This window comes from Serpula lacrymans (genome assembly GCF_000218685.1).
Source record: "Serpula lacrymans var. lacrymans S7.9 unplaced genomic scaffold SERLAscaffold_3, whole genome shotgun sequence".
In the NCBI taxonomy this organism is placed as follows: domain Eukaryota; kingdom Fungi; phylum Basidiomycota; class Agaricomycetes; order Boletales; family Serpulaceae; genus Serpula; species Serpula lacrymans.
Genome location: NW_006763292.1, coordinates 2,543,431 through 2,568,557, shown reverse-complemented (window position 1 = coordinate 2,568,557; position 25,127 = coordinate 2,543,431). Strand labels below are relative to the sequence as shown.

Sequence of the window (25,127 nt, the reverse complement as noted above, 5' to 3'; positions counted from 1 at the left end):
GACGAAAGAAACCTTACGCCCTTCACGGCACCGCTGGCTCAAAGTTGAACGTCGAACTAACAGCTACGGCATAGCCATAAAGTCCACATAATCACCAAGTCGGAGCCAGAGGACAGTCAGGATAAGACGCCCGTCTACCGTACCATTGGACAGTTTTATCAAAATAATATAACGCGACGGTGAAAAAAAGGCAATTTGAATGGGCAGCTATAAATGCGAAGTAAGCCGCATTTGGAAGGGCGTACCAATACATAGATAAAAAAGCAGCCACCAGGGCAATGTGGACCTCACGATGCGGCGTATAAACAGGCCATAGCCACGAATATGACATAATGAAGATATCCCGAGCAACGACAGAACGCGGGAATCGTCGGAGTGCGACCACTTCGTTCTTTGATACTCCACACTGCACATATCGCTCGTAAATAGATCCACAGAGTAAATACTGTGCTGGGCGTAGAAGTGAAGGAGAGCCCGACGTAAAGGCTCGGAGAAAGGGTAATGCCTGCTTGAGCCAGAGTAAAGGTGCTGCTATACCCTCAACGGAGATTCACTGCATGTCTGTGGCCTCGTTTATCAGAAGATTTCTGATGGAAGCGCTGGGGGAGGCCGTGCACGTATATGACCTTAAGGATGGTGCGACCTGTCCGCGTATGACAATAAAAATGCGCAAGTGTTTGAAGGGTCTGGGAACGAGGACGGCTTCATTCAAGGGCATTCAAGTTGGCAAGTCATATGAAGATGCCTTGATTAGTATCGGTTCGCCATGAGGAAAATGAGTAAACAACGTTCACTCGGGAAAGAATACTTCGGCACCTGATGGGGTGGTAGCGGAGAGCATGACATAGCATCGTTCCAACAGAACGGAAACTACCTGGCGTGTGGGTTTGAAATGTCGGGTAAGAACATGGGGAAAATCCAAGTTAACAGCACACTACACAGGAGAACGTGCAGACCTGCATTGATAAACACACGTACTCCTCGTAGCGTGCCAGACTGATGCTACAATGGCTAGTTATATAGATATATCGTTATGTCCTGAGCTGGTCATAGTGCTGATAGAAGATACTGGAACATTCACGCGGTTGCACAGTAAACATGGGCGTCTTTTAAGTTTCTAAGATTATGGCAACGTTAGAGTATTCTGGAAACGTTGCGTAGAGAGCACAAACCGCTAAATGTCTCTGGCTGTCTCTGGCCATACCAGACTTGCTGATGAGGTGGTATTGGTATTGACAGTGGCTGGCTGGTACGCGATGGACCAGCCAGTGCAAGAGCGGCTCACGTGAGAAGCGAAAGAACCTGCCCTAGAGGCGCGTATCGAAAAACTTAAAAAACTTGCACAGGCAATATCGTTTCTTTCATTTCATCGATATCGTTTGCATCCCTACAATGTCTTTCAACATCGCATCTCTTGAGCAGCACCTTTCCACCAGGTCTTACGTTGAAGGGTGAGTACATCTCGTTTTCATCGCGTAACATACTTTCTTTTCCATTCAAAAATATGATGATCATATGCTATGGTCCGTGTTTCCAAGAAGCGATTAAGACCCGCTGCTCAAGCATGCCGACAGCCTTTTTGCCTAGCCATCTGATATTCTCATCTGACTTTTGATCTTATCGTAATCTTCAGCTAATGTGCATTCTTCACTTCACAGGTACACCCCATCGCAAGCAGATGTTCACGTCTTTAAAGCGATTACCGCTGCCCCTGACGCTGGAGCACATCCTCATGTGACAAGGTGGTACGCCCACATCAAATCTTACAGTGCCGAGCACGATGGCCTTCCGGGATCTAGTACCGCCGGCCAGAAATTCACCGAGGCTGCTCCCGTTGCAGAAGCAGCGGCTGAAGAAGACGATGAAATCGATCTTTTCGGAGAAGAAGATGAAGAAGAAGATGCTGAAGCAGAGAGAGTCAAGGCCGAACGTGTTGCCGCCTACCATGCCAAGAAAGCCAATAAACCGAAGACGATTGCGAAGGTCTGTCCATTTTCCCGCCTCGATGTTCCCATAACAATATGTCCATGTAACTACAATGAAAACGTTGATTGATTTCCTACTTATGTAGTCTGTCGTGACTCTTGAGGTAAAACCCTGGGACGACGAGACGGACATGAAGGCTCTAGAAGAATCCGTTCGATCTGTTGAGATGGAGGGCCTTGTATGGGGCGCCAGCACGCTCGTAGCGATTGGTTACGGCATTAAGAAGCTTCAAATAACGTTGGTTATTGGTGCGTTGCTTATATTTGAACGGTACTTTGAATCGCCTCGTTGATGCGAGGTTGGATCAGAGGATGAACTCGTCTCTCTCGATGACTTGCAAGAGCAGCTTGCTGGACTTGAGGACTACGTCCAGAGCACTGATGTTGCTGCCATGCAAAGTGAGTGTCGAAGCAGGGCAAAGTATCTCAAATATTCATTTTCCATCTTTCAGAATTGTAAAATATCTTTACGAATCGGGTTGTGTCTTGTTGTCTGTGCCATCAAGTGTAGGGTCTAGCTGTATCGCCGTATTCGAAGAAGTGTAGTAACTGATAAATGGAAATACCCGGTGGGGGTTATATGATCTTGGAAGGTGATGGGGATAACTGAATTTATGTCATTGCGAACGAGGTAAAGGATCTGGAGAACTTTGGTGACCGAGCGTGCCAGGGTGGCTAATGCATGATTATCTGGTTCTGCCTCGTGCATTTCATTCTATGAATCGAGGCAGGACTTACACGTACAAGAATATGAGGCTGTGAGATAAAGATGATAAGGCCGTCACGAAGCGCAGAGGTGGCCGAGATAATGGGGTGCCATCACCCTCCAGTACGTCTACACACGCCCATCACTCCCAATGCTAATATTGACCGGTCAATATTCAAGATAGGCTGAGCATTTTCTGCTTGAAGTGCGTGTTCTAGTGGCATGCTTTAATATACTTCATGTGAAGGAAGACTTTCTTCGACATGGAGCGATCACGAACGTTACTGGTAAGCATAACATGGCACCGGTACGGATGGGGATCTTTGTGTCGGAGTCACGGTTCACTATTGCTTCCTTACCCAAACAGCCTGCGATCCTGCCTAATTCTGGGGCTCGTGGTATGCTCTATTTCTTTTGATATGATTTGGAAGTCCTACATATTGATGACACCTGCAAGACATTGTATTCTTTATGAAGATAACGTTCGCCTAGGTTCATACACAGCTTGCGATATGAATGCGGGTCCAGTGCGAGCGTTTGCGCTCTTTGAATGAGCGGAAAAAGGAAAGACGCCCAAAATGCAACACCCTTTCCTCACAGTTAACCTCTGTGTGCGCAGAAACACAGCATGCAGCGACTTACACAAGCTCCGCCAGGCTGCGGATCTGGTGTGTGTGTGGTATGCCTCCCGTATTGCGGCGGCGAACGTACATCTTGGTTTAAATTACCTTGACCCATAAATCTAACTCGATTCATGCAGTGATTCAAGGGTTTTCGCAAATATGACACCACTTTTATCTCCCACGCAGGTCTTCATTTCCTCTGTTAAAGGCATGGTCATAACAGGGACGTTACTTTCGGAGTGTTGAAACGGACGGCGCTCCATTTAGCTGGAAGATCTCTGCGACTCCCTGGCTTCAAACGAAGGCAATTCCTTTACAATGCACAAAAGCGTTTTAGCCTTGTCACAGGAAGCTCAGGTAAGGAATACGGATGAACACGGGGTAAGTATCAATTAACGATCGAGATCTTGAGTGGGCCTCGCATACATGCTGCAGCAGCTCGATTGCGCCTTTACAACAGCCAGTCGTCTGATGCCTGACAAGCTCACGGCGATCATCCATCTTGCGGTTTCAGAGCATGGCAGTCGGGTTTGAAAACATGCCAGCTTCCTAAACATCCATGGCGCACGGCGCTTGCAACTGAGACCTTTAAAACCGTTTCGCCCTTGGCTGGAGTCACCACAATCCTTCGCCATGCCTTCATACCTGGAGTCAATCCCACTGGACATTCTGCAGCACATAGCGTATATGTGTGTTGCCGAGACGCCCTTCGAGCCCATGGTCACTATCCTTCAGCTCCTGTTGTGCAGTCGTACACTCCACCACTCCCTCTCCATTCAATCGTGTCCCGAGCTTTACGCACGTGTGTTTCGCGTAAAATACGACATTGCCGCCTCGCTTCGTCGAAGTCGTTCCTCTTTGTTGATCACTTCGTCACTGGCCGCCGAACTGAGGCGGCGCTGTATCGTTTTGCGCCGGATTCGTCGGTGCCACCTTTCTCATGAAGACCTTCTCTCCCATCTTTGGACCATCTACGTGATGGTACTCGAAAGCGACGAGCTGAACGAAGCGCAGTTGAAAACCGCGGATATCTCCCATTTTATCACTGAACTTGTTCGGCATCGTTTGCATCAAGACGTTGCCACCAGTGGCTGGCCTCTTGAGAATCAAAGCAATGCAATCATGATTTGGATTGCGTGCCTGTCGCTGTCCACTGGTAAGGCGCCTATCATTTATCATACCAGTTTCCCAGTGATCTGAATAACGAATATAGAACACATATCACAACTAAAGATCGAGGAACGCAACGAGCTTTTGTCTTTGTTACGTCCCATCGCGATGGTGTCATCTAAGGTAGCTCAACTGCTTTTTTTGAATTCAAGAGTGCTAATATATTCGCTAGTATCCCTCGATTGCCCTTTACGACACATATCCACACACGGCTGCAGATGCTACCAATCCCGATCAAGCCATGTTAATTAAGACCCCATCGCAGTCTTACGAACGGCGTGGAGGATTTTTAGAATACTCTCAGCAATTCATATTGTCTTCCCCAAGCTTAGTATCTGGTGCTGTCTTCCTCACGTTCGCTCTCAAGGAGGCATCAGTACTCCAAGTACCCACACATCTACCGATCAATAGAGCCGCGGCGTTGGCAGCTCAGCGCGCTGGTCCTACAATGGAAGACTACGCTGTGATGACACGCTCTAGAACCCCTCTTATCGCAGACTCCTTCCCATTAAAGTTTTCCAACCTGCAATCAGGTGATGCTTCCTCCAACTCGGATGCGACGTCGCAGCCGTCGCGAAGTAGCGTGCACGACGAAGATTTTTACAGGATCGCCCATCCTTTCCGTCCTCTTCATCTCCCGGTACTTCGCAGTTACGTTCCTGGATCGTTGACTGGTCGCTGGGAAGGAACCTACATGGTACGCATGGCGTAGACGATGCATTCACCAGTTGTGCTGATACGACTACCATGGTAGGTCTCATCGTTGACTTTGCTGGACAATGCCACGCATCGACCACCAAACTTCTCGACGCTGCCGGATTTCACAAGCCGGCACGCAATGCAGTGCGAACTCCAAGAGCATCTTTGTTTTCCGCCCTGTGTTCCCTTTCCACGTAGCGGTGACGATTTCCTGAACATGCCGGTCCAATGGGATCAGGACGTTCATAACCGATTGGATTCACAGGTAAGTCTTCTCACCTTCAGGCCTGTCAAACCCATCAACTTTTTTCCAGAAGGGAACAGAATTCTGCCACGCAAGAATCACCCAAAACTTTCAATATGAGCCGTACTCATCAAATACGTCCGTTCATGCCCGCAGAGATCCGTTGGACATTATCATCACTGGAGAAGTACGCCTTTACGAAATCTTCTTACTCGGTTTGCAAACTTACCCCTGTTCATCCCCATGTCAGACCACGCAAGAGTTTAATCAGGCGTGGGGTGCTTTTAGGTTTATTGGAAGAGTGAGATTGTCCGATGGGTGGGTCGTGCTGAGGCGGGAACCTGTATGTCTTTGCAAGTTTTACACCTGCCTGACCTAACACTGGATATAGAAGCACGCAGGCGATGAAGGCCTTGGCACATGGATCTTTGAAGGGCATGTACTCTACAGGCGTGCACTCGTAGGCAAATGGCGTTCAAATCGAACTACCGACCATCCTGGGGTTGAGGGCATCTTCAGTTTGGGTAAAAGAAAGGATTGATATTATCGTATTTATCATATCAGGATCGAGCTTTTGGGGGGGTTATTCATGATGGGAGTAATAGGGTCTGCATACATTAGGTGATTCTCTTACCATATCATAACTTTGAGTAGTTGTGGGGATGAGACGGAAGTAGATGGAGTTAACTATATTGTCATTATAATCATAATAATATTTCATTCTTCTAACGAGAAGAGAATATCAGGCCTGGATTTTGTTAATATCGGATGCGTCGGCAATGAACATTTCACAGCTTGAGGATGAAACTATAGAAACTAGTCGGGGCACCTTTAATGTGATGATGTTATCAAAACCCGATCATATCAGTAGAATCAAATGAAAAGAAACGTGAACTAATACTAATATGATATGATTTCGGCGAATGAACTCTTTATGTACCGTCCGGTATGAGTTCTGTGCGCAGATGCAAAGATGGCGCGAGTGAATTCGATACTCAATCCGTGATCACCGGCCGCAAGGCAGAAGATTCTGGCTTTGGAAGGTTGTGCGCAGCTATTTTGAATGGCTGGTGGTACCGAAGAATCTAGGGGAATGCAGTAACGTGTTCGAGTCGTGTCTCGTGTCTTGATGATGTGTAATGTCTATCGCAGATTATAGAACGTCGCTGAGAACTACAAGCCCCACAATTCCCATTGGCCTTAGAGTTCGTCCGTACAAAGTAGGCTCATATGGCATTCGTGTACTTAGCCCTGAGATTGCCACGCTGTTACTCTATTTTGTTATGAGTTAGCACTCGAATGTCAAGGGCGATGTAATGCTGCAGAAGGAAGTCGTCTTGGGGTATATGTTACAGGAGATGACGGGTTTGCGCGTGAAAAGCCTTCATATCAGAAACCTGACGGAGATGAGTACGAAGCGCGAGTAAGAACTGCGACGAACCCACGGGAACTTTTCGACACGCTTCTGAAGAGGTAATGCCCCCTATCGACTATATGCGCTGATTTTGTTAAAACTGCGAAGGAAAAATGAACAGCCCGAGTGAAAAGTTATGTGACTGGTCTTAATTGCTCACCTGACCGACACCAACGGATAGTTGTCAACTCATGAGATCTGACGATGAGAAAAAAAATATGATCAGTCAAGATGCGCGTAATAACAAAAGGTAAATCAGAGATGAAAAGGTTTGGCATCAGACATCAAATGACATGTCATGCTGGGCGTCCGTACGAGCCGTTATCGCAGTGACTGGCCATCTGTTATCATCAGTTAATGAGCCGAGTTTGGCAAAGCGTAAACTGGAAGGTGACTAGAAATGGTATTGAACCAAATCTACTAACAGGCGTGGAAGACAAAGGCGGTGTGCCGTTCCGCAAAGGACTGTAGTGACGTAAAATTGGGAGGCACTGAGTATTTCGTGAGTGTAACGCAGAAAGTGTGGACATGAGCGCCGATAGAGAGGGCCAGGCTTGCGTGAGCTGAAGGTTACCTGTCTGAGTTGCGGATCATATCACAGGGAGGGTGAGTAGGACAACTGGAGTAAGTGGATCAAATCTGCAGAAAGCTGTCAGCTTATCGCAAGTTTATTGGATGGAAGCTAGGGTCAACGAGTATACATAGTTAGTCGTCGAACGTAATTGCATTTTGCGCCATCGACAGCGCGTCTTACACGATATCTGAACCATACTAGAAATTGCAATCCCACAAATATGACATGGGCGAAACATAGCTTGGCAATAGATGGGCTCCTGTGCTCGTCGCAGAATCACGACCACCGGAGCCAGGTGCATGCTGCTCTGCGCAGAACTGCTTGCACCTGATGGGGTGACGGAGCTCTGTTTGGGTGCACCTATCAGACAATCATGTTCATCAAAAAAGACTATCCGATCCATCCTGAGTACCAAGTCAACTCATGAACAGACGTTATACAGGTTGAAACTCTGACCATGTCCGAAGGCTTCGGGTGGTGTGTGGCGTTCTATGAAAAAAATGCACCGCTCGAGTTGTCCACTGGGCATGTGCAGCGTTTTGGCCTTGTGCAGCATTGAAGATTGAGTATCGTTCTTCTCTTTATGGTTACCTAGGGGTCAGCGAATACAACGTTGTTGCTGAGTAAAAAACATAACACGAGGTCTGCGTCACCGCCATGCCCTGAGATATACGTGATTCAAAATGTGCGGAGTAAATTTAGGCTTTCCGAGCGATAGTTTTGACGCGGGATATCCATACAGCCGTAATATGAGCTGTATAATGAGGTATAACGCCACCATCAACGGTATACAAATCAGAAGAACGTATTGTGAATATGGCCCCCAGGTAGACAGGCTGGGATCTGGCAATCTGTGCGGGAGAGAGCAAAGCATGGAAGGCACCTGGTGTATCAGTGCCAATCTTGCATCTCTGCATACATCGGCCAGACCATTTCCCGGGACCCGGCGCACAGAAAGAAGCGCCAGAGAGTAAGCAAAAGCCAATCGGCCTTCTGGAAACACGAGAGATGGCTATCAGGACCGCGTGTCTCTGTTGAAATTGTGTTCGGGGCACTTGGTCCAAATCGAACGCGCAGATTAAGAAGACGGACCGTGGTTAGGGGGGCCAAACGGTGAATGATGGCAGCCGTGGTCTTCAACATTCAACGCGTTGATGCTTGCCTATGCCCAAGAAAATCTGCAGAACAGACACGTTACCTGTGGATGTTTGATCGCGATATCGGGGAAATGCACGTTTCCTTGCATATGTTAGAAGGTATTGAGAAAGAGGAGACACTTACTATGGGCAATAACGGATGGTAGTGGTTCAAGAGCATCTGCGGTCAGTGCTATCGGTGATAACAGAATAATGGACTGCTTAGATCCGAGTGTGGTTGTATTAGTCAGCTTTCCCGCGGTCATGTTATTGTTCAGCCGCGTCTAGGCCTGTATTTGGTGTTGTTTGGTGATGGACGCCTCGTGTGGAGGGCAACGAGACCGTTTTTCGCATTGAAACCACTTCGCTCCATAACGCAAAAACGAGGCGCCGTCGTCGTCGACAGTAAAGAACACGTCCACTCTTTCATCCTTACCATATCCTTTCATATCAAATGAAGTCTATTGCAGTACTATCAGTCCTGGTCTCCGCCGTGGTGGCCCAGTCCTCAGTGAGTCCAATATCAGCAAAATACATCAATAGCAACGTCTGACAGTCATCCTTTGTTCTAAGTCTTCCAATACCACTGCGAACCCCCTTATACCAACTGATATCAGCCAAGGATGTTCATCTTTCCTCAACTCGCTTAACAGCAACTCCAACCTCACTGCATGCACGAGTCCCATCGTATCAGCCACTTCAGCATTCGGGCCTGGTGCCAACTCTAGCAGCCCTTCATCCTCCGATGTCAACTCGGCACTCAGCAGCCTTTGTGCATCCAGTGCATTCACCAACTGCCCTGACAGCATCATTGGCGGCCAGCTCAGCGCCTTCTACTCTGCTTGCTCTGCAGAGCTCACATCGAGCCCTAACGACGACGTGATCAGGATCTATGACACTCTTTATGTCCTGACTCCCCTCAGACAAGCAGTCTGCTCCAAAGGTGACAATGGCCAGTACTGTGTCACGCAAGTCACCAATGGAATGAACTCGTCGTCTACTGGAGTGGGCAGTGTAGACATCGTCATACCTGGCTCTGATCAGGCAAAGGTTTCAAACCTTTACTACACACCCCAAGTTCTCTCCCGTCGCGATGATTCCAACACTACTGCAGCGCTCATTCCCAATACCACCACATACCACGATACCAATCTCGTCTTCCTCTTCCTCCAACCCTCGATGTCCTCTTCTTCTCTTTGCACCGCATGCACTCGCAGCATCCTCACTCCTTATATCACCTTCGAGTCTAACCGTCCCTACGCGCCCGGTCTTTCCACCAGTCCTCTTATGAGTGGACAGACTGCCCTCGTCTCTGCCATTCAGAGCCAGTGCGGGACTAACTTCCTCAGTGGTGCTGTCCAGGCAGCTGGTGGTATCTCGAGTGGCATCCTAAGCGGAGCAGCATCCCGATCGCTCAGCCAGGATCTCAATGGACCTGTCAGCATCTTCTTAGGCATGGCAGCACTGGCTGTGGCTAGTTTGTGATGAGGATTGTTTGGCGGTACTTTGAGGCTTTCTTTGTTGCTCGGGTGATGTTCTATTGCAATTTCAGCTGCCCTGGTTTTCTGGACTTTGCTATGTTAGCGAGATACCCGCCAGGGGTTTATGTTCATTTAACGTTCATATATTTCGTCGTCGGTGCTAGCTACCTGCGTGACTATTTAAAAATGAACTGGAGGTAATATATTGATTTACTATGGAAGATCAGCGCCTTATGTTATTCGACTTCTTCCCATGAGTGATACTTGACATTTCGAGTAGTCGGCAGTGAAGTACCAAAGTACTAGATAGAGCTTCAAGGTTTATCACCTGCAGGTTGTGTTGTGTATCAAACCTCTCGTAAGAAAGATACCCTCGGCGGCGGCGATTAAGGTCGCTGATCCATGGATCGAGCTGCGGCTATTTACGAGCTTCGAGCTGATCTACAAATACAGGTTCAGCGTGCCATTGCCTTGGAACAGAAATCAAGTCATTGCTTACGACTCGACAGGGTTCGGGATGCGGGCAAAATATTGAAGCATAGTATACCGGGCCGTCATGTGTGTAGTATGTAGGTAAAATTGTAGTCGTGTCCATTTGCCGTGACAATGGTCTTCTAAACCGCCCCCACACTTCAGCGAGAACTGTTAGAGTTGGGTTCACTCGCCAACTACTGGTCTTTGCCGGATAACCCTTTTGTAAGCTGGGTTTGACGGACAAGACTCACCCCACGGGTGTACGTATCAGATCTGGAAAATGAGAGACAAAAGAACGATCTCGACTGCTGCTACAACGATGGCGAGTGCGAGTACATTTACCCCCGCAGTCATGAAAGGTCTCCCATGCCCCTGCTTGTCCTGTTGCCCGACTGTCGGAAGCGCGCGTTCGTAAAAGGCTGCCTCTGCGTTCTGGTCGGCAAAGTCATGCCGAGAATGACGAGCTCGGAGATAGGCCATGATGAAAAGCACACCAGAGAGGACCAAGTAAAGAAGGCCGACTGGAAATGGACATGAGAAATGGGTTCATTGTACAGATAAGATCTGCGCTGTTTCGATGGAAATCAGAGGACGCAAAAGACCCAAGGGGGTGTGTCGAGAAATGGAAAGCTGAAAGAAAGAAAAGAACGTACTTCTGTAAAATCTTACATCAAAGAGACGGAGGACTGTCAACGAATAACCAAGGTTTGCGAGGGCTGTCCGACGATACGCGCCGTCGAACGTCCTGTGCCGTGCTCGCAGCTCCACGAGTTCGTTGATGTCAACCGGCATAAACGAGTGCGCCCGATGGCCCCTGGTGTCAATGGCAGAGATAAAGCAAGGTTTACAACCAAACTTATAATAAAAAACGCTGGACTAACCTGTATCGGTGGTGGCCTGTCATGATGGCAGGGAACAAAGGAATGGGTCCAGCTCGGTTCACTTGGCGCTCATACCACTGGGTCGGTCTGGCTCGGCCCGGTTCGTTTCCCCCACGCTTTTTTTTCTTTCGCATTTCCGTTCAAGGGTCTCAGTCGTAGTCTGCAATGGTTCTGGCAAACTCGTGTGCAAGGTTGACCATTAGGGTCTCTGGTAGGTAGGTATCACTTTGCTTTCTTTTCTTGCCAATTCATGTGCATGGCCATCTAGGTTGCCTCTTAACCACACTCGCACGCGCTTTTTGTCCTTGCAGGTGAGTATCTACCACACGTATACTCGAGTTTATCTCATGTTCTTTGCAGTACTCCAGACCACTGCCAAAAATCTCTCCATATGGCCTGTCTAACACGAGGAACTATTGGTGGTCCAAATCACCCGTCCCAGAGCCATCTAATCCAGTGGTGACATCTTCTCCAGAACATCCACTCGTACCGCAGGACTCACCTTCAGTACCGGAAACACCTTCATTGCCTGCTAGTAATGACACTGTCAACTCCGCTCAATCTACGTCTAACACCCCAGAGGCGTCGGCAGCACTGGCAGTTCCCACTGCCCAGATCCCAGAACCACCTGTACCCGACGTGTCTCCCATACCTACCGTGTCAGACGTCATTCCTCCTCTCAACTACGGCGATTTTGCTGAACTTGGAATTGCCGGCTGGACACCCGCGGGAATCATCAGATGGTCTTTCGAGCTCCTCCAGGTCAGCACAGGGATGCCATGGTTCTATGCCATCATCGCCGGGACATTACTATGGCGAGTGGCTCTTGTGCCGGTTAGCGTGGCTAGCATACGGAACTCTGCGCGTCTCCTTCCATTCACCAGCCAACTGATGACCCTCGGCGAGGAGACGAAAAATGTTCCAAAGGGAGATAGACTTGCTATGCAGCGTATTCTTCTGAAGCGACAGAAAATATACGAGCAAGCCGGCGTTAGGGTCGGGCCTTCCATGTTCTTGCCGTTCATTCAAATCCCTGTTACGTTTGGAATGTTCCTGGGCATCAAGAAAATGGTTCAGCTACCCGTCGAGCAGCTCAAACAAAGCGGGATTGATATCTTGCCAGATTTGACCATGGCTGACCCTTACTTCATCCTACCGATTCTTACTACAGTCATGGTGAACATTCAAATGACCGTAAGTGTACCCGTACATCTCCTTCTCCCGTCTCTGATTGATGACTGTTCCCTAGGTTATGAGAAAAGACATGAATATTGCTGAACGTCCAGAGATGGCGCATTTCATGAACTTTATGCGGATATTGTCTGTCACGGGTCTTCCCTTCATGGGCCACTTACCATCTGTAAGTGTTTTGATCGGAAATGATATATATGGGCTGTAGAACTAAACGCCATCCTTCAGGGATTATGGCTATCGGTTGTTACTGGTGTCACTGCAACTGCACTGCAGTCGTTAATACTTCAGCAAGCCGCTGTGCGTCATGCGCTGAAGATTCCGCCCCTTGTGAAGCAGGCCATGCCCTTCCCCACGATGATACAGTCCCTGCGATTTGCTCAGACATGGTGGCAGAACCGAAGCAAAGTCACTGCAGCCAAGGCCCGGAGATGATAGTCTATATAGCATTTCGATATAACATATAACTGGTTTAATATTTAGATGTTCCCCACTCACTCGTTCGCTGTCATAAATACTGTTATCGAGGCACGTATGTTATGGAAAGCAAGAGGTGTGAATGAATGCCCCGAGTGCCTTAAGAAGTGCCACCGGACGGAAATGGTATGGATTACATAACTCTCTAGGTCTCTGTTCCCGAGCAAGGCCACGACACCCCGCGCAGCCCAGCGAAAGCAACCACCAACAAGTGTAACTGTGGTTTCTCAGTTGAAAGCCTACATTCTGGCTTGCAATCCATTCTTGCTTTCGCCCCATGTCCATCAAGCTAGGCTCGATAACGGCGACTGCTCCCGCTACTCCCTCCGTGTTGCCAGTACCTGAAGAGGAGGAATATTACTCGTCATGGTCGCTTTTTCTCGTCTGTTTGCTGCTCATTTTGTCGCTGTGGACGTCGTATTATCTTCAAATAAAAAGAATACGAGCCGTACATGAGACGTTCGTCGCCATCTTTGCTGGCATGCTGGTGGGCCTGGTTGTACGACTCGCACCTGGTACGATGATTCGGGAGATGCTGGTGAGTGCGCAATGTTATCTGGACTTGGGTGAATGGTACAAGCAAGGATCTCGGCACCGTCAACATGGTTTCTGCCTTGGTTTTGCCTGTATTCCCTTGGCGTCTCGAATATTCTGATCTCATTCGTTTCAGACGTTCAAACATACCCTCTTTTTTAATCTTCTATTACCACCAATCATCTTGAATTCTGGCTATGAACTGAAACAAGTAAGCATGCAACTCGTCGCAACTAGCACCCTATTGACGAGTTTTTTCTTTCTTACTGTACAAAGGAGAATTTCTTTCGTAACTTTGGCTCTATCCTTACCTTCGCCTTCCTTGGCACATTCATCTCCGCGGTTGGAGTGGGGTACGCGTCCAATTCGACATTTTTCATCTGTTTCGCGTTGCTTATCACTTGCAGAACAGTGTCCTCGTTTACATATATTCATTCCTAGGCCTGGAGTCGCTAGATATCACATTATTGGAATGCCTCGTTTTTGGCTCGACACTATCTGCTACTGATCCGGTAACTATTTTGGCCATATTCAACCAGTACAAAGTGGATCCAAAGCTGTATAGTGTCATTTTTGGCGAGAGTCTTCTCAATGACGCCGTTAGTATTGTTATGTATGAGTAAGTAGTTTTGAGTTTTCCACTTTAACTGGATTTTTCTAAACATTGCCTGCTCTCACAGGACGCTCACACAATTCCACGGGACGGAGATTTATATATCGTCTATCTTCCACGGGATTGGTATATTCTTGTTATCTTTCAGTGTGTCGATGGCACTCGGAGTTAGTTTCGGCCTAGCGATGTCTCTCGTGCTCAAGCATTCGTCACTTAACCTGTATCCGTCCATTGAGTCGTGTCTCGTAGCCCTCTGTGCCTACACCTGCTACTTCTTCTCCAATGGACTATCGATGTCGGGCATTGTATCCCTCCTCTTCTGTGGTATCACGCTGAAGCACTATGCATACCACACGATGTCCCGACGGACTCAACGTACAACAAAGTACATATTTTCAACGCTCGCCCAGCTCTCGGAAAACTTTATCTTCATATACCTCGGGTTGTCCTTGTTTACGAGCCCGCCATCCTCCGAGCGTGTGACGAACTACGTAAAACCGCTTTTTATCACCATCACCACTGTAGCCGTCGTCTTCACGCGCTACGCATCCGTCTTCCCCCTCTCTGAAGCTATCAACTTCTTCCACCGCCATGCTCGGGGCCAGCGGACGGAAGAGCTGCCGCATTCCTACCAGATGATGCTCTTTTGGGCAGGTCTTCGTGGTGCCGTAGGCGTTGCGCTCGCCGCAGGGTTCAAAGGCGAGAACGCACAGACGCTCAGGACAACTGTATTAGTAGTCGTCGTGCTCACTGTTGTCGTATTCGGTGGTACGACAGCGAGGATGCTCGAAGTTCTCGGGATCCGCACGGGTGTGGAGGACGAAGCGGCTAGCAGCAGCGAAGATGAGGATGGACACACTGGAAGGAGCCCGTGGTATGGCCGTCGTAACACTGGTGGCCCGTGGAGTAGGTATACAGACGAAGGACTGGGCTATATGCCATCGAACGCGGGATATGCGAGGGGAGCAGGCAGAATAGGCACTCACTACGCACCAACGAGCTACAACCACCAAGCCCAAAGTCCCGCTTCACCGATCGCAAACCACGCCGTCTTCTCTGCCGCCTCTTCCGATTCGTATGATTCGGATGTGGAAGTGCTCCCGATGGCGACGACGTCGAGCGAGCACCCTCCTCCTCCGCCTGGAGGAGGAGGAGATCCAGAGAATGGAGGAGCGGGTGCTGTTGGGGAGGACGGGAAATGGTTCCAGGCGTTGGATGAGAGGTATCTGCTGCCTATCTTCTCGAATGCGACTGCGAGCAGGACGTTCCACGCGCGACGAGCCCGTAGGACCGCTTCCGGTTCAGCGCACCTCGGAAATGTGGGTGCCAGTGCTCTTGGAACGCCTATCGACAGTGATGACGAAGGCGACAGTCCAGAGGTCCAGCTTGGTGGCGATGGCTCTCCTACTCCCGCCCGATCCTTTCCGTCTTCGTCGCCACCGGGGGAGCAGAGTCGGTCTGAGAGAGGGTTGGTGAGTCCGATGCTGAGGAATGGGAGGGAGGAAGGTCAGATTCGTACTTCGTAGTTCCCCTATTAGATGATTTTTCGCTTACTAGTAACATAAAATAACTTTATTGATGCTTTTTTGTACTTATGCAACGAGCGATTGGGATCCCCCTTTTTTGATACCATCATGGTTGAAGATGTCATGGGTCATTCATGAACACTGCTTTTTGGTGTCTTCTGAGATGGCATGATGGGATCCAGTGCATTGTCACAGTACGAGGTGGTTGCCACTATTTTTGTTTTTAATACATAATTCAAGACGAAAGCATAAGTTGTGATACACGTCAGCTACAACAGTTAATAAGTAATTAAGTATGAGGCTGGGAATTCCCATACCGCGTTCTATAGTGTGATCAATAACGAAGGAGTCATGGGAAAGGTTCATATAAATAGGGGGGGGGGATGGATACAAGATTCAGAGTAAATCAGCATTTCGTAAATGGTCCCGAAGGATGCTCTCCTCCACTAGAAGCCAAGGAGCAAAAAAGAAAGAAAAAAGTGAGAAACAGTCATGTAAAACACAACGGAAAAACTGCGGGGCGCAGACTCACCTACGCTCAGCGTAGCTGCCGTTGCCTTGGTGTCCTGGAAAAGAAGCATGTCAGTTTTCACGATGATCCCCGCGGACATGGCGGGTCTTTCCACCCACTTCTTTCAAGGCACGCACGATGGGTGGTGGAAGACCCCCCCTGTCAGAAGAAAAAGCAAAAGGCACACTCACCACTACCGATGTGAAGTGCACGAAGAAAGGCCGTGGTTCTGGGGAGCTTTGCCTGGAAATTTCCTTGAAATGTTGTTGGAAATCTAAGCGAATGGAGAGGTGAGTATGTGGGCATAAAGGTCCACGGGGAGATGGGAAAAGACGGCTTGCATTTCATCACAGTCGCAACGTCGTTCTTCCTCTCGCCACTTCAGGTAGAGCAAAGATAGTCAGTTCGTCCATGGGAATGACAGTAGTATATTGCGCAGACTTACAAACTTGGAACATGATCTTTTACACGGACACCTCGCCTTAGCTTGGCAGTGAGGATGTCACACTTATTCAAGAAGAGAATGATTTGAGTCTTGGACAGCAGCCGCGACGAGCAGACAGAGCGCCAGAGTAGATAACTGTCCTCCAGGCGATTTATACGCCGGTCTTCAGCCAGTTTTTCGTCAAAGCAAGATATTGGACTGAGAAAGATGATGGCGTCTACGTCGTCAAAATACCATGCCCATGCTGCACGCTAAATTGTGAATGTGAATGAGACCACCTTCGTATCTGGTATTGCAAGGTCGATGCCTCACCGATGATCTAGTACCACCAACGTCATACATCAGCCACTCCTTGCCCGCAGTACGGCCTTGTGAAGACAGTGAGAACAGCCATCAAAAGGCACTAGGTGAATCGCCATACCTTCCTCGAACAAGAATCTATGCTCTTGAACGCCGACGGTACGTAGTCTTGCACGAATAATGTCATTATCGGTGGGCTGGTAGTCGCGACTTGCGATTCTTTCAACGGCAGGGAGGAAGCTAAGATGCTCAGACTATTAAGTTGTTCTGCCCCGTAGAAATTGAGATGGGTGCTCTCACAATCCTGGTGAATCCTCGATCCGTGATCTTCGCTGATGTAGTATCTCTTGCACGACTGAATCTTCCCATATAGTTTTCATGTCCTCCTTGCACCCAACGAGGACATCAGTCACATCATCTCCTTCAATATCTTTACGTCTTCGAACGTTATGTTGTTCCGTACGACCAGCTGAGAATGGGCGGAACTTGTCAAGGGCAGATTTCCAGCCGTTACTTGAAGAAATACAAAACTCCTGGGCTGGCCGTCTGTGCTGCGGTACGTGGAAAGCGTCGAAGGGGGTAGCCGTGTTGACAGTGGTAGAAAGGACCTCCTGAGATGCCGCTCCTAACCGACACTCCAAATCAGCCTGTGCACGACGAAGTGGACCTAGACGGAGTTTGAGCAGGCGATGTTTGTCGGTGAATTGAAAGCTTGGTCCTCGGGGTTGCGTTTCAATCTCGTCGTCGCTGAAGCTACTGTCGCCACCTGTGGATCGTTTGGATGGGTCTGACATGGACATTTCGCGAACGATGTTGTCGAGAATGTAGTTGACGTTTCGAATGAGGTTGAGTTGGATGACGGCGCGCCATGAGGCTCGCTCCTGAGCCCATTCGCGGTGTGCATAGTGTAGCTGGAAGTCTGGCAGTGCAAGGTGGAGTCAGATGTGACGAGCGCTTATAGAAGAAAAGCTCACTTTTTAGCGTCGCCGATTTGCCTGGAGAGGATGAGAGGTGATTGCGGTTAGAGAAAGCGAAATAGACGTACCGCTCTCGCTCTGACCGAGGAGAAGAACTTTTACTGGACGTTTCTTCTTCCTCAGTGCTACCTTCTCCAGTCTTAATTGCTCGTCTATCTCGTTGTTGATCCTGGTGGCTTCAGCCTCCGCGCTCTCCCTGACCTGCCTTTCCTCTGGAGACTCGTTTGGTGGGGGTGCGATGGCGAGGGCCAGGGGATCGTCCTCAGATATACGGACCATGTTGGGTGTGGAGAGAAAATGGAGCGGGGGATGTAAGTGAGGAGGTGCTGTAGACACTGCCTTACCGTTAAACCAAAAGAAGAATGTACAGCGCGTTTGTTCTCAAGCCAGTCAAATCCATGAAATGGGTGCAAAGGATCATTCAGTGTAATTTATACGAGCTTATCTTTATAACACTTTTGACAGATTTGATGAAAAGAGTTCCGGGATCGTGCAGAATGACATTTTCTCTGTTTTTTTTTCTCACTCTTTCCACTCAGCGACGGACATTGATCAGAATATAACCACATTTCCCCATCTCGCCGGAGGGCTTTCACATGTTTCTTTTCCAGCCCAGCGCACCAAGGCAACAGTTCGGAGATTCCTCTATAATACACTTACAGAGCGGGATACAGTCACCACAAATAATCACGATCATCGCAGACCAAAACATTCACCCAAAGTCAAACTGGGTCACTGAGACAGACAGCGAAGCATTCAGTGCCGCGCTGGTGTGAGAGATCCGACGTGGAATATCACACGCAATAAACGACATGTCTCCTCGAGTAACGTTGCAATTGTCCGGTCCTGTGTCGTTAGAGACCGTAGAATAACACGCCAACCAGCTGTGAATACAACGACCATTCTGTGGCCAAAGCGCATACGACGAACAGGACACAAAGAGGATGAGTGGGCTAACCGCTTGGTTGCCGACCTATCCTGTGGCTGGTTGTTTGCACTTGCTTGTCACACGTGCTTTTCAATGTTTACATGTGACTTGCCCGTGACTTTTGCTTCCCCACCCCGTGATCAGACGCTCCCCTCACCTCCCTGTCCCTCTCAAAGCACTCTATCTCGTACGGCCCATCACAGACGGGCGTACAGAAAGTCGAAAGAGGCGTTTGTTTCCTCTGAGATCGTTGAAATCAATCGGTTATCGTACACCCCTCAAAGCCAGCCCTTCGTGATCCTTGCAGTCTCAATCAATGGACTCGACTCAGCCTAATCATGATCCTGCAATGTCCCAACAAGCACAAGGCCCTGTAGACACACAACAGTCTGCACAGAACCAGCCCTCTGCTGTCGATGCCTCAGTCGCAGTCGCAGAATCTCTTTCCTCTCAGCTGCAGGATAGATACAACCAGAACCAGCTCGTCAGCATTCTCCGCAACCTACCACCCGTTCTGTTCTCCAAGGTATGTTTCAGATTCGATCTTTCAAACCCGCCACTCCTTCTTGTCGAGTGTTCTCAAAGTCATGGCATATTATGTATATCAGCGCCCACGTGACCTTTGACCTTCGTCACGTTCAGCGACCAGACTGCATGTTATAAATATTTCATCTGCATGGGACACTATGATAGCACTTGCCCTGCTCATCATGCTGATTCTCTTTTTCATTGTCATAGTTGACAGAACAAGGCGCTCTTAAAGAGGATGCTGCTCAAACACTCTCAAATCTTTCGCAGGCTGGCTATATAAATCCTCAGCCTCCCCATGGCCAGCATCAACTACAACCTACCGCACACCAACTACCCGTCTCGCAGCATCCTTATCCACCTCAGGTACATCACCCTGTGCACCATCAGCAAGGAGTACCTGGATTAAGCGACCCAGGCCCATCGTCGCACCCTCGTGGCCCCCCAAACCTGGGTCAACTTTCCGCCATTGCCTCTGCTGTCGGCGCTGCTGTCGGCCCACAAGCGCCTCCAGTGCCTCAGGTTGGGCCGCATGGACAGGAAACAGAAGAAGGTCTCACTGATGCAGAAGAAAATGGGGCTCAGCAATCTACAGATGGCCTCCCGGGAGGTGCACCTCCCCCTGGCGGGAGATCTCGAACTGCGAGAAGTGCGACGATGGGAACGGATGAATGGACTCGACAAAGGAAGGATAACCATGTACGCATATGGTCTCATATCAAAATAGGAAATGAACTAACGTATCATACCATGTCAACAGAAAGAGGTCGAACGTCGCCGTAGGGGGAATATCAATGAGGGAATCAACGAGCTTGGGCGTATCGTGCCTAACAGTTCAGGGGAGAAGGCAAAAGGAGCTATACTGTCCCGTGCAGTCCAATACATCCACCACTTGAAGGAAAACGAAGCGAGAAATATCGAGAAATGGACACTGGAGAAACTGCTGATGGATCAAGCGATGGGGGACTTGCAGGCGCAGCTTGAGGAAATGCGGAGATTATGGGACGAGGAACGTATAGCGAGACAAAGAGCAGATGGCGAGCTTAATGAGCTAAGACGACTCCAACAACAAAACCAGGTGGCTCAAGTAAATGCGACATCGGCCGGCGGGGTACCTGGGTTCAGATCTCGTTCGCGGTCTGCGGATCGCGGTAAGGAAAGCGGGTCACCGAAAAGAAACGTTCTAGGCGAGAGTGAGGTACGCACCGAAGTAGAGGGAATCTCAGAAGGAGACGAGGCGATCAAACAACAGGAGGACGGAGATAATCGACCTGGAAAACGGCCTCGAATGGAGTGATGGGAAGGTCTTGGAAACATTTGGGTTGTCACTGTTATCGATATCGGGCTACCTTTGGGTATCGTGAAACTGTTTCTATTGCTGTCTATTATTACTTTTTGCTGATTGGCTTTGGTGGTTATCCCTATTCGCTTCGGTCTTGCATTCGTGCATACGAGTACCCATTGTAATTTTACGCAGGTCCCAGTATGATAAGGCCTTTGAAATGAGTGCCGACTTGACTCTATTGGCTGGAGACTATCTGACACCTGAGCAATTAGCTCATACGTTCTCACGCCACCATCTCCATGACGTACTGCGCCACGACAGCGATCGTCGAGTCCAGATATAGTGCAAGCATTTGAACATAACAGAAGAGGGAATTTCCCAACTCTGCCTTGAGCTTGGGCCATCGCGGTCCGCTGTCTTTGTGTCGTATGTTATTTGACAGGTTTAGGATTACGATACAGGCCACGACGCCCCGATGACCCGTGGGTGGCCTGGTCATCCGCGTTATTTATACCAATTCTATCTACCCAAACCACAATCACTTTGTATACCGTGGAGTTACAAAGGAGGTCTTCTCTTTCCCCTGTAGAATCATGACATTTGCCCATCTGTCGGGATATGACACAAATCCTATTACCCGTCAAGCCTTCAAGCTTTCCTTTATATTCTGCCCGGCAAAAACTGGTTGGCAGGTGGTACAAGCGTGCCAACAACGCAAAAAAAACCCATCATGGTCTTCTTCTCTCTGATTCTGCAGAGCACTCTGGTGTGCGCTGCGACGGCGCTATGTTATTTTGTCTGGCACCGATTAGTGGCTAAACACCCTTTGGATAATATCCCAGGTCCTCCTGCGCAGAGCTTATGGAAGGGTGAGCTTTCGTTTATACAGCATTGATTGTCTTTCGTGTTGACCAACGCAATGGCACGTTCGTCTACCGGAATTTTGTTTTGTATTTTTAAAAAAATGTAGGTAATATGGGCCAGGTGTTTGATAACAACGGCTGGGATTTTCATCAGCTGCTCGCCGACAAGTTTGGTCCCGTTTCGAGATTCTATGGATTATTCGGGGTGAGCTAGACGATTGTGCAGTCCTGGTTTCGAATAGACCGCTAATACTTATTCTTTTTGGATATAGGCGAGGAGGCTGTATGTGTTTGACCCCAAGGCCATGCATCATATCGTAGTCAAGGATCAGTATACTTACGAGGAGACACCGATGTTCCTAGAGTATGTGCCATGGCATCTAATCTCTACTAGTGTCGCTCCTAACCTTGATTGTCTTTTTCAGAACAAACAAGCTGTTGTTCGGCGAAGGACTGTTGTCCACATTGGGTAGGTAGATATGGACTCTCAATACAACTGGGTTATAGCTAACCATCTCTCCTAGGCGAACATCATCGCAGACAACGCAAATTATTGAACCCGGTATTCTCTATCAGTCACATGCGCCATATGGTACCCATATTTTCCGAGATCACGAAGATCGTAAGTGCATTTCATCCCGGTTCATCGGTCATGAACACATTTTTCATTTTAACTTTTTTTCCCTAGCTCCGCGACGCCATTGCGGAGAAAGTACAGGACGGACCGCAAGAGATCAACATGTTGGACTGGTTCACCCGCACGGCCCTGGAATTGGTAGGGCAAAGCGGTCTAGGCTACTCTTTCGATGAGCTAAGGGAAGGGTATACGAATCCTTACAGTCATGCGGTTAAGAATATGCTGTCAGTGCTCTCTTCCCTATTCGTTTCGAGATGGTTGCTGAGACGTCGTCGTTCCAGGCCGACTTTATTTAAACTGACGATATGGCGTCAGTTCTTGCCGTTGGCGGTCAAGCTCTCGTCTGCTAGCTTCCGCAAACGCCTGACAGATATTATCCCGTGGAAGCCGTTGCGGGAGCTCAGAGACATTGTGGATATCATGGCGCAGACGTCTACCACGGTTTTCGAGGCTAAGAAAGTGGCTCTTCAGGAGGGAGATGAAGCTGTCATGCGTCAAGTGGGCCAAGGAAGAGATATCATAAGTATATTATGTACTTGCCGCTTTTCTTATCGCTCTCACGTCCGTTACTGATCCCATCCGAACAGTGAAAGCTAACTTGGAAGCAGCTGAGGAGGATCGTCTGCCAGAGTCAGAACTTTTAGCCCAGATGTCGTACGTAGTCATACTCATTTCAGCGGCTTCGGCGCTAACGAATAACGTCAACCTTGCAGTACACTCATTTTTGCCGCGATGGATACGACATCAGGCGCTCTTTCGCGCACTTTGCAGACCCTTTCGAGTCACCCAAAAGCTCAAGAAACACTCCGTGCCGAAATCAGACAAGCAAGGGCTGAAAAGGGGGACCTGACTTACGATGATTTGGTCAACTTGCCTTATCTGGATGCTATATGCAGAGAAACATTACGTCTGTGAGTACCAAGTTCATACGAGGTTGACGCTCTAGCTAACTTTAGCTTAGTTATCCTCCCGCTACTATGGTCTCCCGAACGTTCGTAGATTTGTTATGCGGTTGTGTTCATCATGAAGATCCACTAATATATGCACACTAGGGCTCGAAAGGACATCATTCTGCCGTTCTCGAAGCCAGTCAAAGGTGTAGACGGACGCGAAATGCACGAAGTACTCGTTCCGGAAAATACCAGCATCATCATTTCGATTCTCGCATCCAACCGCAATCGTGAGATCTGGGGTCCAGATGCTCTCGAGTGGAAGCCGGAAAGGTGGCTCTCGCCGCTCCCTCAAAGTGTGACTGACGCGCAAATACCGGGCGTTTATTCGCATTTGTGAGTACTGGAGAGTGTATTTTCTCTGGTGTTTTTCTAAATTGGCTTTTGTTCTTGCAGGATGACTTTCCTGGGCGGTGGAAGAGCGTGCATGTAAGTCCCCCAGTCACCTTTTTTTTCAAATTCAATGCAGCGATTGACCAGCATTCCAGCGGATTCAAATTCTCTCAACTTGAAATGAGTACGTGTTTGTTATCTTTGTCTCGTTATACATCACTCATTGTTGCGAAAATGGTTATCAGAAATGGTACTCTCTTTGTTGATCGAGTCGTTCAAATTCTCCCCTGCGAAGGAGATCGCCTGGACACTAGGCGGGGTGTCTTCTCCTCGAGTAAAGGGTTCGACAGAAGCAAAACTCGAGTTGCCCATCATCGTTGAGTCTGTAAAGGCTTGAGTTCATGGATATGTCATATTGCAGTTGTTTATGGGTTTATGGGTGGGCATCAACATAGAATGTTTGTGCTGTAGTACTTTCGCCTTTGTTACTTTTTCTTGTCAGTATATGTATCATCAAGACATCTTATAAGGTCACGTGTGGTTGAGGCAATTGGCAATTGTTCGTATTGTCGTATGGTGTTTTGGCTGCTAGTAGAGATCGTAAGTTTGGGGTTTAAGCTCTATCAAAGGTCACTACCATCAGCAGTTCATTGGAGAGATAACTGGAGTCACTAGATAACAAAGGAATCCCGCATGAAGTAGAGAAGAAGATGGGACTAAATTTAAAACGAGCCAGAGAGATAGAAATGAACTTGAGTCGCCCTCGCATGTGGAACTCACAATGTAATATTTCCATATGTTAGTTGTGTCAGACAGGGCTGATAGAGTGCATGCGTCTGAGTACGAGGTAAGAAAAGCGCCGACAGAAGCAAAATACGATCTTTGGGGAAGAAATTGCTGAGTGCCACTCGATTTTGATAGGACATCTAATGGAACGGCTCCACTATTTGCCACTAGAAGAGATGCCGGGGCCTTTATGAGGTAGGAAAACCGTCCCCTCGGGATCTTATAGTTGACACAGCGTTTTTGGAGCCACTTGAACTTCCGTGTAACACCATTTTTCGACACGACTCGTTGAGTTGAGACAAGGGCTTGCATTACTACTTCCAGCTGCAGCCTCGAGTTCCATTTTGCTGGCTGTCTCGTCTACAAACTCCTATGGAATTAAATAACAGATGGGGTAAGCAATATACCAGTACTAATAAAGTAGCAAAATGACACACTCACTTCCATTGGCCTGATATGACATTGCAATGTTTTGGGGTGCAAACGAGGCAAGACGTCTTTTTCTCATCTTGATGCTACTTCATCGTGAGCGTTATTGAATGAACACTGTCGACTCGTGGTCGCCGTCTCCGATGTTGCGGTGTAAAGAGGGCTCGTCAAGTTATTAAAGCAAACCTGCAAGCTTGCAAGGTGCAACGGAGAATGATACCAAAATGTGGTTTCATGATAATGTCGCTGTTGCTATGCAATGTTGCAGAAATCGAAAGGTGGTCGCGTATGTTCCGAGGCCAAGTCCCACGGCGCCTCATGCGAACATCAACCGCATGCATGTCTTTGATTACGAAACACACTGTCGTCTTATTATCGTGGGGCTCTCCGTATGGCCCAGTGATGCTTAGACTATCGACCGCAGTAC

At 48.5% G+C, this 25,127-nt stretch overlaps 13 protein-coding genes across 13 annotated transcripts; 10 read left to right on the top strand and 3 right to left on the bottom strand.

The window, feature by feature from the left end:
* Positions 1-118: 118 nt before the first annotated feature.
* Positions 119-988, top strand: SERLADRAFT_459410 (uncharacterized protein; the record flags this gene model as incomplete). The annotated part of the gene is made up of 1 exon (XM_007314838.1): positions 119-988. The coding sequence occupies one exon, from the start codon at positions 558-560 to the stop codon at positions 768-770; it is 213 nt and encodes a 70-aa protein (XP_007314900.1).
* Positions 989-1,172: 184 nt separating this feature from the next.
* SERLADRAFT_459408 (uncharacterized protein) lies at positions 1,173-2,601 on the top strand (the record flags this gene model as incomplete). Its single annotated transcript, XM_007314837.1, has 5 exons — positions 1,173-1,451; positions 1,659-1,983; positions 2,072-2,234; positions 2,295-2,384; positions 2,439-2,601. 5 exons carry the CDS (start codon positions 1,393-1,395, stop codon positions 2,501-2,503), a joined length of 702 nt encoding a protein of 233 aa, XP_007314899.1.
* Positions 2,602-3,862: 1,261 nt separating this feature from the next.
* SERLADRAFT_413495 (uncharacterized protein) lies at positions 3,863-6,157 on the top strand (the record flags this gene model as incomplete). Its single annotated transcript, XM_007314836.1, has 7 exons — positions 3,863-4,470; positions 4,528-4,607; positions 4,657-5,181; positions 5,239-5,448; positions 5,498-5,614; positions 5,678-5,770; positions 5,819-6,157. 7 exons carry the CDS (start codon positions 3,948-3,950, stop codon positions 5,966-5,968), a joined length of 1,698 nt encoding a protein of 565 aa, XP_007314898.1.
* A 1,923-nt stretch (positions 6,158-8,080) lies between these two features.
* On the top strand, positions 8,081-8,734 carry SERLADRAFT_459403 (uncharacterized protein; the record flags this gene model as incomplete). Its single annotated transcript, XM_007314835.1, is given in 2 exon segments — positions 8,081-8,116; positions 8,132-8,734. The coding sequence occupies 2 exon segments, from the start codon at positions 8,099-8,101 to the stop codon at positions 8,387-8,389; spliced, it is 276 nt and encodes a 91-aa protein (XP_007314897.1).
* Positions 8,735-8,903: 169 nt separating this feature from the next.
* SERLADRAFT_459399 (uncharacterized protein) lies at positions 8,904-10,276 on the top strand (the record flags this gene model as incomplete). Its single annotated transcript, XM_007314834.1, has 2 exons — positions 8,904-9,062; positions 9,125-10,276. The coding sequence occupies 2 exons, from the start codon at positions 9,006-9,008 to the stop codon at positions 10,034-10,036; spliced, it is 969 nt and encodes a 322-aa protein (XP_007314896.1).
* A 624-nt stretch (positions 10,277-10,900) lies between these two features.
* SERLADRAFT_380699 (uncharacterized protein) lies at positions 10,901-11,422 on the bottom strand (the record flags this gene model as incomplete). Its single annotated transcript, XM_007314833.1, has 2 exons — positions 10,901-11,075; positions 11,160-11,422. Coding segments are annotated over 2 exons (154 nt in total), but the record flags the coding sequence as incomplete, so codon positions are not given.
* Positions 11,423-11,532: 110 nt separating this feature from the next.
* SERLADRAFT_459393 (uncharacterized protein) lies at positions 11,533-13,121 on the top strand (the record flags this gene model as incomplete). Its single annotated transcript, XM_007314832.1, has 5 exons — positions 11,533-11,602; positions 11,656-11,698; positions 11,748-12,581; positions 12,637-12,747; positions 12,807-13,121. 5 exons carry the CDS (start codon positions 11,553-11,555, stop codon positions 13,011-13,013), a joined length of 1,245 nt encoding a protein of 414 aa, XP_007314894.1.
* Positions 13,122-13,261: 140 nt separating this feature from the next.
* Positions 13,262-15,831, top strand: SERLADRAFT_446108 (uncharacterized protein; the record flags this gene model as incomplete). Its single annotated transcript, XM_007314831.1, has 6 exons — positions 13,262-13,593; positions 13,726-13,800; positions 13,866-13,942; positions 14,002-14,208; positions 14,270-15,521; positions 15,575-15,831. 6 exons carry the CDS (start codon positions 13,333-13,335, stop codon positions 15,662-15,664), a joined length of 1,962 nt encoding a protein of 653 aa, XP_007314893.1.
* Positions 15,832-15,931: 100 nt separating this feature from the next.
* Positions 15,932-18,451, bottom strand: SERLADRAFT_459387 (uncharacterized protein; the record flags this gene model as incomplete). Its single annotated transcript, XM_007314830.1, has 10 exons — positions 15,932-16,174; positions 16,261-16,294; positions 16,431-16,513; positions 16,581-16,618; positions 16,685-16,935; positions 16,997-17,052; positions 17,106-17,224; positions 17,285-17,903; positions 17,959-17,979; positions 18,030-18,451. The coding sequence occupies 10 exons, from the start codon at positions 18,238-18,240 to the stop codon at positions 16,125-16,127; spliced, it is 1,482 nt and encodes a 493-aa protein (XP_007314892.1).
* Positions 18,452-18,527: 76 nt separating this feature from the next.
* Positions 18,528-18,907, top strand: SERLADRAFT_459386 (uncharacterized protein; the record flags this gene model as incomplete). The annotated part of the gene is made up of 1 exon (XM_007314829.1): positions 18,528-18,907. One exon carries the CDS (start codon positions 18,558-18,560, stop codon positions 18,735-18,737), a length of 180 nt encoding a protein of 59 aa, XP_007314891.1.
* A 216-nt stretch (positions 18,908-19,123) lies between these two features.
* On the top strand, positions 19,124-20,929 carry SERLADRAFT_446105 (uncharacterized protein; the record flags this gene model as incomplete). Its single annotated transcript, XM_007314828.1, has 3 exons — positions 19,124-19,415; positions 19,628-20,116; positions 20,178-20,929. The coding sequence occupies 3 exons, from the start codon at positions 19,206-19,208 to the stop codon at positions 20,712-20,714; spliced, it is 1,236 nt and encodes a 411-aa protein (XP_007314890.1).
* A 131-nt stretch (positions 20,930-21,060) lies between these two features.
* SERLADRAFT_459383 (uncharacterized protein) lies at positions 21,061-24,060 on the top strand (the record flags this gene model as incomplete). The annotated part of the gene is made up of 14 exons (XM_007314827.1): positions 21,061-21,571; positions 21,673-21,770; positions 21,838-21,929; positions 21,991-22,034; positions 22,090-22,187; positions 22,254-22,426; positions 22,484-22,734; positions 22,790-22,856; positions 22,916-23,113; positions 23,164-23,193; positions 23,255-23,488; positions 23,549-23,581; positions 23,641-23,669; positions 23,731-24,060. The coding sequence occupies 14 exons, from the start codon at positions 21,433-21,435 to the stop codon at positions 23,880-23,882; spliced, it is 1,638 nt and encodes a 545-aa protein (XP_007314889.1).
* A 404-nt stretch (positions 24,061-24,464) lies between these two features.
* On the bottom strand, positions 24,465-25,048 carry SERLADRAFT_459381 (uncharacterized protein; the record flags this gene model as incomplete). The annotated part of the gene is made up of 2 exons (XM_007314826.1): positions 24,465-24,641; positions 24,713-25,048. The coding sequence occupies one exon, from the start codon at positions 25,039-25,041 to the stop codon at positions 24,868-24,870; it is 174 nt and encodes a 57-aa protein (XP_007314888.1).
* Between the last annotated feature and the right edge of the window lie 79 nt (positions 25,049-25,127).